We start from the raw sequence: 16,372 nt of genomic DNA, 5'->3' as shown, positions 1-16,372 counted from the left end.
TGAGTCATGACAATCATGTTGTAATACAATATTAGGCGAAAATGAGCGCGCATTATGACCATAATTTTGTTGATCATTCAAAGTTTTGAACAACCAAAAGCCATCATTAAGGGCTGAGAAATGGTTAAAAGTTGAAAATTGTGGATCAGAAAATCCATTTGCTGCATATCGCTGTCTTTGAAAAATAAGCGAAAGATACATTTGCTAGATCTTTAGGGCTGCATATTTCCTTTACTCATGGAAAAGATACAAGCCTGCTTTGTAACCTTTGTTATGACTATCGGGGACTCGGGGTAACACAAGGGCGGCCTGAGATTTACGGGGTTTTAGTCAAAATCAGTTTTCGAGACCCTAATTTCTGTATACTCTAAAATTTCATATTTATATACTCAGGAGTCGAAAATTTTGGGTCCCTTGATTGCTGAGGGTCTAGGAACAAGTCTTATCCGTCTATAGTCAAGACCACCTCACTATAACAAAAGAACGAGAGGAAAGACTAAAAAGAAATCAGAAAGCGCAGATTTTCTGTTACACGATCCATGCAAATTTGGAGTACAAAATAATGATTCAGCTCGGACTAAATATGCACAAAATGAACACAAGGGCGGCCCTGAGATTTATGGGGTCTTAGTCAACATCAGTTTCCGGGGTCCTAATTTTTTTATACTCTGCAAATTTCATATTTACATACCAAGGAGTCGAAAATTTTAGGAGCCTTGATTGTTGGGGGTCCTAGAGGCAAGTTTTATCCGTCTATAGTCAGGACCACCTCACTGTAACAGCAGATGAACGAGTGAAAATTATGAACCTAGTATCCACAAACTGCACGATTTTCTGAGTATTTTCATTAGAATCCGATTAAAGCTCTGTTCAGATTCATCTCCTGTTACACACAGGACACTATAGAAGCACTTAAAGTTGTCGAGGCCTCCACTAGGCGCATTCCAGAAAAAGCAAGCAAATTCAGTCGACTCACCAGATAGTAAAAAACCCCGAAAACTCGATTCAACTGGTACAGGCTAAAGGTACGACAAAAAGATTGCAAAGTGATATCCGAGAAGCTCTGACATATCGAGACAAAAAGAGAACGGACTACTCAGAATTACGGTTCATGTTTTCGTGATTTTCCACTTTGGAATTCATCATTTCCAGAGAATCCAATCACCAATCCGAATGATCTGCCAACACTGCAAAAGAAACCTATCATTTCTGATAAGAAACCAACAAAGAAATCGACAGAATTGCGATAAAAGTGACCCACAGACAAGAATATCCCATACTTTTTCCTTTTTTAGACGAAATGCCAATGAGAAGCGATTTTTCTGCATTTCCTGCATGAAAAATAATCATAAACATGTGGAATTTGTTCGCGAGATGAAGCCAAATATAGTTCTTTTCCATTTAACCGACCATTGTGTTAAAAAAGGCTCTGCAGCAAATAAGAATGTAGATGGAAGATTATTGCATGCAGATCAAACAAAAATCACCAAACCATTTGCAATTTGCAATTACACTAATATAAACTGTCAACTCAGTCCAAGATCAAACAAAAATCACCAAACCATTTGCAATTTGCAAAAACACTGATATAAACTGTCAACTCTAGACAAGTCTAGGAGTGGCAATCGTTTTGTTTCGTATACTCGAAGGTGAAACCCGTATCCGCCCGTTATTAATTTCGTGTACCTAATTTGAAACTCATATCCGTTTCGAATCGTTTCGTGTATATTTCGTGTACTTTTCGTGTATATTATATATAAAAATATTAATATATTTTTTAATCAAAAAATGAATTTAATATATATTTTCCTTTATAAATTTATTAAATGTGAATGATATATATTATACTTGTATACAATTCGTTATAAATTTGTTAATGTATCTACAATATATATCCACACATACATATAAATATATACTTTATACTCAATTATATATTTAATATATCATTACATATATATAATAAATATAATCTACAAAAAAAATATAAATATAATCTACAAATATTTCGTGTAATTTCGTGTATTTCGTGTACTCCAAATGAAAACCCATATCCGACACGAAATCTATTGTGTAATTTCGTGTTCGTGTACTTTCGTGTTTCGTGTATCGAAAATCAAAACTCGTATCCATTTTTTTCGTGTCGTTTCGTTTCGTGTTAGCGTGTTACGTGTCAAATTGCCAGGACTAACTCAGTCCAGTCCCTTAGCTCTATTAGCCCGCTTGGAACGATATTAACGGAACGAGTATTTTCGACTATGAATTTGGTGAAAACTAGACAAGTTTAGGAGATGTTTTTATTAATAATTGTTTAGTTTCGTACTTTGAGGGAATTTTTTGATATCATCCATAATGAAAAAATCATTAAGGCTATCAAAATATGAAGTCTCGTAGGAAGGAGCGTGTTATCACAGTTAACAATCTTTTAGTGCCTGAGAATTAGAATTACATGATATAAGCTCTTCTGCAATAGATTATACGTTGCAGGATTAGCGCGCACTTTCACCTTAACAATGTGCAGTGAAAGACTGCAGAAATCATTAACAATGACCTGAATACGAAAGATCTGGTAACAATATACTCACTCCGTCCCAGTGAATTGTATACAGTTTCCTTTTTGGGACGTCCCATCAATTGTATACATTCCAAAAATAGTAAATTTTTATAATATAAAATCGGTCTTTCTAATGTGTGCCCAAGGGCACACAATAATCACTAAATTCTATAAAAATGACTTATTCTGATTGGTGGAGTTGATGTGAATGCAGGGGGCATTCTCATTTATTATTCATCCACCAATCAAAATGAGCTATTTTTATTGGAGTTAAGGACTATTGTGTGCCCTTGGGCACACCATAGAAAATCCCATATAAAATATCATTACACCAACTACTTTCCTCCACAATCTCTATTTTATAATAATATAAACACTATTACACCCACTACTTTCCTCCCCTATCTCAAATCTATTATTAAATATTAATGGGTCCCACCACTCTACCCACTTTTCATCTAACTTTACTCATTTCTTACACAATTTATTGGTCTCCGTGTCCCAGCCATTTGTATACAAATGACTGGGACGGAGGGAGTAGAAATGTAAGTGTATTTCAGGAGGAGTTTACATAAGAAACCAGATGAGTGCTCAATCAACATCATCTGGGGACTATTTTTCGCCGTCCATCCACCAGGACCACCTAAGCTAAAGTTAAAAACTTACAAATATACAACTATCGATAGAACCACTATAATTGTCTGGCTCCTTTAGCAAGTAGCAACTACACTTAGTTTATTAGAACTTTTGTTGTATTTCCTTGTGGATGAATACCAACAAGAGAAAAGCTTTCCGCTTTTCGCAGGAATTAAAGTGGCTTTTCTTTCCAAATTTAGACCAAGTACTAGATCTCCACATGAATCATGACAGTTGCAAGATGATCGATTGTTTAAGCTGGTAATTGTATGTGCCAATGAAAAAATTTGCAGATGAAAATGTTTTTTTATAGATGGTAATGGGAGAAGTCCTTGTCTGTGAGCTGGAAACTTTGGAGATTTTATGTGCAAATCCAACATCATTTGCAAATTTTATTAGCCTGCAAGCTTTGCAGTCTATCTCGTATTCATACCAGTCATCATTCATCAAGCTTTTGTCACATATTAGAGTGTGCGACTGGGACGAATGAGTATTAGAGTAATGCTGGGGACCCAGAAACTACATATTATACTTTATCGGCAACAGAAACACACATATAATTTGGTCTACATTATCAAAGTTGAACATAGGCAAACAAAATACCAGAAATGATATCCTACTATATTACCATTTCAGGAGAGCAATATGAGATCCAATATGATAAAAAGCAGTAACACGGCCTTCGACAAAACAAAGCTGTAAACCACATAGTTGCATTTAAGTCTATTCCCGGTTACAATTAATTGCTACATTTCTCTCCCTGAGGACAAGTAATAAAATCCATTTCTACAGTTTACGCATTTGTTACAAGGAACAGATATAAGGGACCATAAAAACCTATGACGCGACTAAATCAGGTGTTTCAGCCTCAACAGACAATAAAGCAGTGTTTACTTTACCCATCCAGTTGTCCAGCCTATCTCGCAAAGATTTGATCTGGGAAATACCCAAAACTCGGGGTTGCACCCATGAAACATGCACAGTCCCTTCGACTTGATCAATTATTCCCTCAATCAGATGAACCTATAATAATCCAAGTTTTTAAGGATATTATACAAAGAAATTGATACTTCTGTGATGATTCATAAAACATGTGTGCTACTCCCAAATAATTTCACAAATGATACAGAACAGAGCACTGACGTGGCGGAATAATCAAGGGTATAATAGACAGAAGCAGCACAATAGTAATAGAAAATAATTTAAGATTTAACATGTACAAGCGTGAGTCAATCTAATATCAAGTAATACCAGTTGGTAAACAAGGGCCAACTAAAGCTGCCACATCAGCAAATGGAATCTTTACAGCCCAAGTTTTAGAAAATTGCAAGTCCAAGATTAAAGTTTAAACACATCATTAATGCTGAGAACAGTAACTATTGACCTACTTCCTCTACCCCGCAAAAATCAATTTCAATTCCAAATTGTTCGAGAAACTGGTCATCATATTTGGAAATGCTCATATTTAGTTATCAACTTCCAATTTTGGAAGTTTACAACCTCCTACATTGATTCCATTTAATGTTGACTAACAGCATTTACTGTAGTATATTGAAGGTTATAGAACTTAATATAAATAACATAATTCTTAATGGTACCCTCTTAGAATCGGCTTTTTAGAATGCTTGTAAAAGAATATATTGACATCTTAAAAATATATTCTAATTCATTTCGATTGCCTTTAGATTGTGTCTGAGAACATGTATTTCATTTCTATTTTGGATTTCAAATGACATGATTTGAGATGTCATTTCAAATTTCAGCTTTATGCTGGTATTTAAATATCCTGGTTTTCAAATGAAAGTCGAATGCAAAAATAATTGTAGATCCAAACATGTCATTTGATCACATCCAGAATTTCAAATGAAATTCAAGTTCCCAAACATGCTATAATGTAAAAGTAAAATCCTAGGTCAATAAATGTCCAACATTGCTTAAATAACTTTTAGATCCAAAGCTTTTAGCTGACACTAAACATCTCATTTTTCAAGTTATTTGACTAAAGTGCACAATTTGAAAATAGGTATATACTTAATATCAATATTTTGAATCTACAGGGGATGTAACATGCAAATAACTCACCAAGTTATCTATAACAGTCACTAAATAAGGTATAGTTCATTCCAGAGAATAAAAAAGTTAAACTTCTCTTAATGTGTGCAACTAATTCAACCATATAGTATAACATAATGTCCATGATACATATCTCCTTCATAAATTTACGAGTATTAAGAATATATATATTCTAGCAAGTGAATGTATAAGTTAAGAATCATATATCAATTCCCATAATAGCACTTACTGATAGGCTTTTCATTAGAAGGTACTCCACCTCCTCTACGGTGAGTCTTGTGCGCTCTGCAATGATACTCAATGGAATGGTTCTATCCTCTGATGGTCGACTGAAAAGGAGCACAGTTAGTTAATAGCACTATGGTAAGGACCGTGATCAGTGGAACCCAATGGAATGCTAACAAACCTGAAGATGATTTCCATTAAGCAGAGAATGTTGATCTTTTCTAAAAGCTTTTTCTCATTCTCCACCAATGCTGGTTGTGCACTAAGGGCAGCATTGTGAACACGGCACATTTCCTGATAGCGGACTAAATCACCAGAATTGAATGCTTCAAGAATGTAATAGAGCCACTCTACCTTGGTCCCAAGGAGACTCTTTAGCTGTACAAGTTTAAAGAGATTGAGTCATAGTCAGATAGCGCAGCATATCATGCAAAGAAATATAAAAAAAATCATGCCAACATTTAATCTCCAGGTGAGAGAACTTTTTGACTAGCATGTATCAGGTCAAAAGTATGGAGAATCACTAATAAGAAAACAAACAGAAATCGAAATTTCACATTGCCTTTGTACTATTCAAACTCAAGGCATAGGCTTCTATGAGATATAGAGTAAACCCATAAAGGAATGGTATACTCATGTGCAAGAGCAAAGATGAGCAAAAGACATTCAAGGATTAATAAATTTATCAATATTGAGTACAAAGGGATATTATTTATCCAAATCCTAAATTGAAAAATTGATATGGGTACATTTTAAGTGTTGTTATAAATGTAAAATAACATTGTTTAGTAACTAGTTCGTTATGTTTCTAGATGACTGAACAAATCAAAAATAATTGTCCATTATTATTACTCCAGAATTTCAATACTGAATCCAGAAAGGTAAGAATGAGCCTCTGCTGAACATAACACAATCAAGTAAAAGATCATTTTTGCCATCAAATCTAGAATTTGCAAGACAAAGTAGTGTGTGTTTGCAGTCTTCCAACTAGAAAACCTCATCTGATATACCATCACCAAATATCCTCATGCCTCCACAGACAAACTACAGTTAAACATCGATATATGTATACCATTAAGATTGAAGTATTTTATTCATTTATATTGATCCTTTATCGAGTTTAAAAAGAGATTCTCTATTATGCTGTGACAGAAAATAATTAATATATTTGAAAAGGTGATTCTTTTATCAAGGTTCTCCTGTAGAAAACCAAGCTAAAACACACAACAGCTAATTAAAGGGGAAAACAAGATAAATGGGACAACATAAAACTACTAAGGGTCATATCATTTTGCAACAAAGGACAGGTATTCACAACTTAGGATGAGTATTTACATGTGTATCATGAATTTACATATATGCATGAATGATGCAAGAATTAAGGAAAAAAACAGCATTGATACTGTCGCCAGTGGTTTACAAATTGCAGAGATTGTCCCTCATCTCCACAAAATATTAAAAAATAACTAATTATCAACATAACAAATGGAATCTGTAATTTTTATGGCACTAGAGTTTCCTCAAAGAAGCACAGGGGAGAAAGTCAAAATGAGTACCAGGAGAACTAAACCTCGAATCGCCAGGTGACATAAACTAGCAAGTAAATTAATCTAAACAAAATTGTATATATACTTACAATTGGATGTGCAAGCAATTCACCGAAATTGTAAATGTTTTCACCCAGCAATGCTGATAGAGACAAATCGAAAGCCAAATCCTAACACCATGAAGCCATGATTAGTTTATTGTTGTATACAGAGCAACAAAAGGATCAGCAAAAATTATTTAAAAGCTTTAGGGCCTAAACTACAAATATCAATCATTAAGCTTGTAGATACTGAGAGTCTGTCTAATGATTCATCAGAATAATAAATCATCTCTTTTTACTAATCAAACATATAGAGAATATCGGCACAAACACACACCAAGCCTCTGAATTGATTAATGCTAGACTGCTAGTCAGTTACAACTTAAACTTGTCACTACGATACCAATTAAATAGCGTACTACGAAGATTAAGTACGAGGTCTTGATAATAATATATATGCCTTAACTTCTATTCGCATGGATGCTCATTTGACCTTAATATAAAATGCTTAAGTCCAGCAATAGCCCAGCTTTAACATACTAGTGAATCCAAAACAAAGATTAGAGTGGGCCAATCACACATAACATGCAATCTCCCTAACCTAGTAATGAAGAACCATAAAGATTGCTTACCAGCTTGAACGACTCTGACAGAGACTCTACAGAGGTGTATGCGAGGTATAGAAGAGCACTTTTGTAGAACTCAGCAAATTCTTGACGAGATTTATGGTACTGCGATGAAATCCAATAAAAACTGGCATGCACAGATGGATCAATGTCAGTCATGCTGTCAAGTGTACTTTTCCCATCATCTAGCAGTTTCTTGCATTCCTTTTGATCTCCTTTCTCAAGGTTGAACATAGCAATCTGCATTCTGATGTAAAGGATAGGTTCCTCAATTCGAAATTCTTTAGTAGACCGAAGCTTCTCAATCACCCCATCGAGATAACTAATCGCAGCCTCTTTCTCGGAATACTGCCGAGATACTATTACCGCAAAATGTGCAAGTTTGAGCAGATTGATTTTGGTCTCAAAATCAGTGATGAAATTATGGTATAGCTGAATTAGAGCATCGCCAGTCTGAAATACAAATTAGTTATAAGCACAAGAAAGGTATCTACGTTCAAAAGGGAAACACGAGTAGGCCCGTATAATGCACTCCAACTAAGCACCCTTTACAATCTACTAATACCATTAAACATTGCAAAGTCAAATTGACAGACATACCAAGCTACACATATACACAGACAGTTAAATTTGTTATAATTGAGACTCACAATTTTAAATTTTAACCAGATCAATGGCATAAGCATGACCAGAACATGCATACAATGACTACAGCATACAAAAAAGCCTAGACCATTATATGTCATTGACCCACAACAAATTACTACGAGAAGGCATTTTACCACTTGTTATAAGAACAGATTACTAAAAGAGCAAACACTGGAGACAATATTTTACTTTAGTACCAAACCCAAAATTGTGAGCATACAAGGGGTAGCAAACCCAAACTCAAGACCAGTCGGCTACAAAAACCTAAATCCGTTTGAGAAAGCCAACAATTGATTCTTATACTTTATCAAGTCCCCCATGTCTAATTCAAAGATCTATACCAATACCATGCTTGCTACCACTTGGACGGCTAGAGGACTTTCCACGACAATATACCAAGGTAAAACCCTCAGCAAGTACATGTAAGATATCAATTATAAACATGCATATACCAAGATATATAGAAATAATATTGTACAGCAGTTGGCAATAAAGTATCTATAATATAATCAAAATATATATCCACCTGATTAAAGTAATTACAGAAACTAAGAAGTCACCATCCACGAGCCTTGTACACAGCAATAAAAAGTCACTACAAAAGTAATTACCACCAATTACACAAGTAGCAGTGTAGCACAACGCAAACATAATCATGGATTACCAAATAACTAAAACAACAATACATAACATCATCAATAACAAAACCCTAACCACTTCAAATCGAACCAACATACATCTCTACACCCTAATTTCAATCAAAAATACATACAATCCTACAAAATGGAATTAACAGCAATACACTACATCTCGAAACCCTAACTCAACGAAAACACTATAATTCAACGAAATTAAACTGAACATACAACTAGAAGTAATCTCTCTACAAGTATAAATGATGTATAGATATATAGATAGATAGATACCTGAAATGAGGCGTGAGAGATGAACTGTTCGAGCTTGAGAGTGAGCTGATGCCATAGCTTGCGCTGATACAGATCTGCTAGTGTGTTGGACCAATCGGAAAGCTCCGGGTGTGAATTACGGAGTGTTTCTAGGTATTGCAGAGCTGCCATTGCTCTACCAGAGAGAGAGAGACAGCGAGCGAGAGAGAGATTTGTTGAGCTCTGTGGAGAGAGATTGAAGAGTATTATGTATGTATTCCTCGGTTTACATATTCCTTTCTTTGAAAGCACGACACTCCCAAACTCAAATAAATAAAAAAATTATTTTCGTCATTAAAATTTGAATATCCTCTTACTACTAATATTATTGATTATTGATAATCATTATATTTTATTTATGAGTATGTTATTACTGCAAAAAAAGTTATCAATTTAATAAAAGATTTATTTGTTAAATATTAATTTATTGAGTCCAGTCTTAAAGAATATAATATAAAATGATTAGTAGAGTATTTTTCAATGTAATATAAAATAATGAATTTGATGTTACCTTTTATCGTTTATGTATTTTTTTCAAGAAAAAACATTTTATTTATGTATATAGTAAATAGTAGAGACACGATAATAATAAATATAATCTTTGAAAATTTTTATATTTTTTAAATTCAAAATCTTTTTATCAAACACCCTTGATATCTCAGCATATCTACGGGGTGCATTATCCTCAACCTGTTCAATCTGCAAATCCATATCCTTCTTACCCTTACTGTTGCAAGTTGAGTATAATAAGTCTAGACTGTCTACTATATCACATGTGTGGCAACGGGTCGGGTCGGGTTTCTTGAGATCCAGACCCGATCCATTATATTTCGGTTCGGGTCCGGGTCCGGATCCGGGTCTGAAAAATGAAGATCCAGATCCGATCCGTCAGGTTTTTTCGGGTTTCGGTTCGGGTTCGGGTCTAATTCGGGTATTTAAAAAATAAAATTAAATAAAAGATAAAAATTATATATCTATAAAAAAATGTGATGATTGATTTTTTTTTTAAATTTAGGAACATAAAAAAGGGTTTTACAAGTTTCGTCTAATACAATAAACACGTGAAACATGTTAACTTTTTTTTTTTTTTTTTGAGAATAACATGTTAACTTAATTGTATACAATCATTCAACTTATCATTTATATTTTATATTTTATTATATTTAGATTTTTTAATGCACAATAACTGAGAAAAATATTGATGAAATGAATATAAATTCTGTATTGAGCATATAAAATTAAGTAAAATGTTAATATTCATACCTAATAATCCACAATATTTCAATATATATACTTTACATTAAACACATAATACATACATACATATATATATATATATATATATATATATATAATATTTTGTATCGGGTTTTTATCGGGTTTCGGGTTCGGATCGGGTTTAATTCGGGTTTCGGGTTTCGGGTCGGGTCTCGGTTCGGAATACCTGAGATCCAGATCCAGATCCAAACTCTTTCGGGTCTAAAAATAAGATCCAGATTCGGATCCAGATCCAAAAAAATCGGGTTCGGGTAGACCCAATCGGGTCGGAACGGATCGGGTATCCATCGGGTCGGGTAAAACTGCCATCCCTACATGTGTCCGGGTCCTGACATACATATGTTAGCAGGAGTAACGTATGAAAAAAAAGATGCTGGACAAATTAACCATAAATTTTTTATGTACATATAGAGGATGCTACAGTATCATTCAACATAAAATTGTCTCATTTTGAGGTTTTTCGATTTAGCTAGAATCACTCGTATGTTGTGGACCGGCAGCCATATCATATATGCATAATTTCAAAACTAAAAGGATAATCATATAAGAAGCCTATCATATATGTATATCATATAAGAAGTCTAGAGTAGTGATCATAACTTGTGTTGACTGGATATGGATATTGTCAGGATGTGAAATGTTTTTGGTATATTAAGCTGCATATGTTTTTGTACTGAGCTTGACCAATAAAAGTTTGATTCCGCTGGAGCAGCTGTCTGTCGAGGAACTGTGTAATGAAATATTTAGCAAAAGATCTTAAAAGTTTCAGAAGACAGTTACTTTCCACGGATGCCATGAGTTCTTAGTTGGTCTCTAAGTTCTGTTGTGACTTCTCTCCTGAAATATGAACGGCGCATGTAAGGATTTTGTTCAAAATTTTCAGAGGTAGAACATCATAGGACACAAAAGTGACGCCAATAATCTACCTGTACAACATGTTTTTTCATTTGACATTACTGTATTTTTAGTCTGGTTCCTCTAACACCTGGTCCACATCCTGGAGGGAAATCCCGAACAACTGGAAAACCTCGTCTAACAGCATAGACCCTTGATGATTTCGGTCCATTCCCTCCAGAGAAATCTTTAACAGCAGAGGCCTTTAATGCACTTGGTACATTCGCCACTGGAATATCCCCAATAGCAGAGAGCTTTAAAGCATTTGAAGCATTCATTGCAGAAACATCTCCAACAGCAGGAGCCTTCATTGCACTTGGTTCAGTTCTTGAAGAGAATTCCCCAATAGCAGAAACCTTCATTGCATTTGATCCGCTCACCGTGGGAAAATTTGTAACAACATTGACCTTTGGTGCATTCAGTCTCCTCCCTGCAGGAGAATCCCTAGAAGGCAAGACCAATGGTTCAATTGATCCATTCCCCGCAGGAATATCCCAAGAAGAGACCTTCGAAACATTCACTGCAGAAGAATCTCTATCACCTGGGACCTTTAGTGCATTTGGTCCATTACCCACAGATAATTCGCCAGTTGCAGAGCCCTTCATTGCATTTGATCCGCTCTCCGTAGGAGATTCTACAGCAGCATTGGCATTTGGTGCATCCGGTCCTCTCCCTGCAGGCGAATCTTTAACACCAGATGCCATTTGTTCACCAAGTCCATTCCTCAAAGAAAAATCCTCAGCAGAGACCTTTAGTGCATTCAAAACATTCACCGCAGGAAAATCTCTAACAGCAGAGACCTTTACTGCATTTTGCCCATTCCCCGCAGGAAATCCCCCAATAGCAGAGACCTTCATTGCATTTGATCCACTCTGCGAAGAACCCTTAACATCACTAACCTTTAGTGCATTTGGTCCACATCCCAAAGGAAAATCCCTAACAACTGGTACTTTCCTGCGCTTAAATTTGACCTTCACAGCACTGCCAGTCTCAAACGACAACTTCATCGCATCCTCATCAGGCCAATCTTTCTTCACCACTGAAATCATCCCCAACAATTACAAGCTCGCACTCGGTAAAGCAAAAAAACGAAGGCACTCCTAAAAACAAAATCACACCTCTTTTAAAATAGTACTCAACTTAAATCAAATCACACAAGTTACATAAATTATAAAGGAACCTTAATCTATCACAAATAAGAACATCCACACCTATTTCGGAAACTAATTCACTAAAATAATCTCTGTTTTATTAACAAATGAACTACAATTCCTGGCATTATATCTAGCTTAGTGAAAATCCCCTCTCGATAACAAGAAGGTAAGGGCTCGAGTCTCTCCACATTATTTTGAGAACTAATTAATCAAAATAATCACTGTTTCATCACCGATTTAACTACAAGTCCTAGTATATCTATCTTATTAAAAATCCCCTCTCTGCAAACACTCTCGATAACAAGAAGTTGATGGTTAGTCCCAACAAAAACAGTGGCAGCTTTTATTTTAGAAACTAATTCACTAAATGTAACAACAACAAAAATCCCCTCCCAGTATCAGTGTCAACATTTATTTCGAAAATTTTATTAACAATTTAATAAAATTCCTAGCATTATATCCAACTCAGTAAAAATCCCCTCCCTCACCGTCTCGATAACAAGAAGTCGAGAGTTCGAGTCTTGTCAAACTGTCAGCAACCTGTGCAAAGGCCTTATACCCTACTTTCATTTCACAAAAATACGATTTAACTGAAGTGATGGAACATAAGATGATTAATCAAACAAAAAGTGACATCATAAACAAACATCTATAACAAAGTAATAAAAAGTGCGAAATATTAGGGTTTGAAGATGACAAATACCTGGGGTTTGTTTGTATGAAATGCGGGGCTCGACGATGTATGAAATGAAATGAACAGGCTTGTATATATACACATTTTTTTGATTTCTAGAATATTTTAATTTTCTTACAGTACTTGTTTATTGTTAATGTGAATGCGGATGGCGTTATTTTTACTTTAATTAACAGCAGAAATGTGTGTTTACAAAAGTTATGTCCGTTTAAGTTTCATAGTTCAAATTAGGGCTGTACATTCAATCCGCTCAACCGCAACAACCACCCGCAACCGATCCGTGTATTATGGATAACCGCACAATGTGGGCGGTCGCGGATGGATTTTTTAATAACCATTAATTTGCGGTTTGGTTGCGGATTCATTTTTTTTAAAACCGCAAAAAACCAACCGCAACCGCCAACCGCACATTATATAAATTTAAATATTTTTATTATATATGTTTGTATATTTACATATAGATATTCACATAAATAAATAAAAGTTACTAAATTAATGAAATTTGGACTCTTTGAGCAAGGCCCAATATAAATTAGTCAATGTGTCCATGACTGTAATTTATTTCATGCTACAAATGGAAACTTATATCAGATTGTCTAACAGCGGTTGAACCGCAACTCAAACCGCAACCAACCGCAATTACGTGGGTGGATTTGGTTGGTTTTTTTTAACCAACGGTTTGGTCGCGGTTTGAGATTTTAGAAAACCGCAAGTTGCGGTTTGGTTCGGTTATTACCCACCAACCGAACCAATCCGAACCGCGTACAGGCCTAGTTCAAATACTCCCTCCGTCCGGGATTGTATATGTTATTTTTTAGCATATTTTTAAGATTTTTTCTAAGTATAGTTAAATAATATTTTTTTTAAATTTTTTTCCTGAATTAAAATTTGATATTTAAATTTTTATTAAAAAAAGAAAATTTTAAAAAAAACTTATGTAACTATAATTTATTGGAGTCTCGAAATGCGTGCAAACAGTAGGGAGTAATATTTATAGAAATATTCAAAAATCAAAATACAGTTTATTAAGTTTTCGGCTTATCTAGTTTAATATTATTATTATTATTATTATTATTATTATTATTATTATTTGAGGTTTTAAGAGAGTATAAAAAAATATAAATAAAAATATAATAATATAATATATTTTATGATTAAAATTTTAGATCATATTTGAAAGTTGGATGTTTAAGAAAAAACTAAAATTATGATTACACAGTTCGCGGATTGAATAGCGATTTAAACTAAAAATATAATTTAAAAACATTATTTGGATAAGTTTTTCTAGCTAAATGTTTGTTATGTGCTTCATTATGTGATTGCTTAAAATAAAAACAGTTGATTAAACATTTATAAATCAAACGGTTCTCTATAAATAGCTAATTCAATAAAATATTAGAGCATTTTGGATAGATTAGATATATGATGTTATAAGTTATAATTTTAAAGAATATGCACAAAAAATCAAAATAGAGTATATACTCATTTTCTAAATATTAATAATCCATTATTCATTCATTATAAATAAATAATCCCTAAGACATTTTTCATTTAATTTTTAATATTTAACTCTCTCACATTTTATAAATTCTTTCCCACGTTTTTAATCATTTTTTCATTAAAAAAATTTGAATTTAATATAATAATAATAATAATAAACACAAATTAAATTTAATGTTGGAGTTTTGAATCAATATAAAATTTTTAATTTTTCAAAAACTGTTTATCATATGGTTGAAAATGCTTTTAGTCAATTGTTAAAGAGTTGACCATTACCCGTTAACCGGTAAACACTTTATGTGCACAACAACTCAGAGTTGTATATATTCTTTTTTTTACGAAAAGCGAAGAATTTAATAAATAACTGAAACCCAGCCGAGACAAACCCTCGAACTGTCAATTACAATCTGATTAAGAAAAAAAAAAAAGCTAAACATATAACCGTTTTGTTTTCAGATCGCTTAACAAATAGAATATTTAAATTCTTTAAAATAAAAAGCATTACAATCAAATCTCGAACAATCCAACCTACATCAGTTGTGAACATAGTAGTATGGCAATTGACCATCAAATAAGCAACAGCATCTGTAGCCCAATGTTCAGAATTATCAGTTACATCAACTGTTATTGGATCAACAAACGACCCCAAAAGATGAACAATTTAGATGAACAATTTTATGTCGTGAAAGGTGAGCTCTTATGATATTCACCATCATGCCATATCTCATACAAGCCTTACAGATTACCCAAAATATCATGTAACTCCTTCTTAGACACGTTATCGAGACCCATAACAAACAAAACACACAGAAACATCAAAACAAAAGACAAACATCCCAAAAAGATGGCACGACCTTAATGACAAGGTACTTAACAAGAACTCACCCAAAAGGATTAGATCTTGATTTTATTGATAAAACTAATAAATATGAGAGAAGATGGAAGAACAAATATGATTAATCAGTAGAGGGGACGAAGGATGAAGAGCGGAGAAGTGGGGGTAGAACTTGGAGTCGACTCTCAAAACGGCAAATCCTGAATTACTTTTAGTTGTATGTTCTTAATTGTATATAATACTGCTTTTCAATATATTTTGTACAAAATATTTAAAAGAAAAAATTACTCCTTTTCAGATATCCTTTCTTTAATTTGACATGTATCATTTTTACTCACTCCCACATAGAACTCATCATTTGTAATATAATTTTTTTATTTAAATGAATTTAAAAATTCGATTATGTATGTAGAAATATGAATTTTGTGAAATTCGATCCATTGACATTAACAAGATTATATTATTGTTCTATAAGATCATATGAATATATACCATTTATAATGTCTCAAATATCACTTTAAATATCACTTTATAACACTACATCATTTAGCGCTTATAATTTTTTAGGAAAAAATGAAAATGTTATATCATGCGCAGTTAATTCTTTAAGAAAACACATGCAATTAGCTAAGTTCATAAGAAAACACTCTCTTCAAACGTTATATCATATAACGTTTTATTGTTATAAACCTAATAGCCTAAGCTATACGATGTAGTATTTTA

The 16,372-nt window shown here is 33.6% G+C and overlaps 2 protein-coding genes across 2 annotated transcripts; both read right to left on the bottom strand.

Annotated features, from left to right (window-relative positions):
• Window positions 1-3,848: 3,848 nt before the first annotated feature.
• Window positions 3,849-9,556, bottom strand: LOC108215032 (26S proteasome non-ATPase regulatory subunit 13 homolog A). The gene is made up of 6 exons (XM_017387387.2): window positions 9,277-9,556; window positions 7,709-8,155; window positions 7,125-7,205; window positions 5,670-5,866; window positions 5,493-5,592; window positions 3,849-4,213 (listed from the first exon to the last, which is right to left on the bottom strand). The coding sequence occupies exons 1-6, from the start codon at window positions 9,424-9,426 to the stop codon at window positions 4,028-4,030; spliced, it is 1,161 nt and encodes a 386-aa protein (XP_017242876.1). The 5' UTR covers window positions 9,427-9,556; the 3' UTR covers window positions 3,849-4,027.
• Window positions 9,557-10,954: 1,398 nt separating this feature from the next.
• LOC108215350 (uncharacterized) lies at window positions 10,955-13,395 on the bottom strand. The gene is made up of 3 exons (XM_017387816.2): window positions 13,324-13,395; window positions 11,499-12,505; window positions 10,955-11,409 (listed from the first exon to the last, which is right to left on the bottom strand). The coding sequence occupies exon 2, from the start codon at window positions 12,471-12,473 to the stop codon at window positions 11,526-11,528; it is 948 nt and encodes a 315-aa protein (XP_017243305.1). The 5' UTR covers window positions 12,474-12,505; window positions 13,324-13,395; the 3' UTR covers window positions 10,955-11,409; window positions 11,499-11,525.
• Between the last annotated feature and the right edge of the window lie 2,977 nt (window positions 13,396-16,372).

The sequence above is a fragment of the Daucus carota genome, chromosome 1, assembly GCF_001625215.2.
Source record: "Daucus carota subsp. sativus chromosome 1, DH1 v3.0, whole genome shotgun sequence".
NCBI classification, from domain to species: Eukaryota; Viridiplantae; Streptophyta; class Magnoliopsida; order Apiales; family Apiaceae; genus Daucus; species Daucus carota.
Note: the sequence above shows the minus strand (reverse complement) of the source record. Positions and strands in the feature narration are given on the sequence as shown.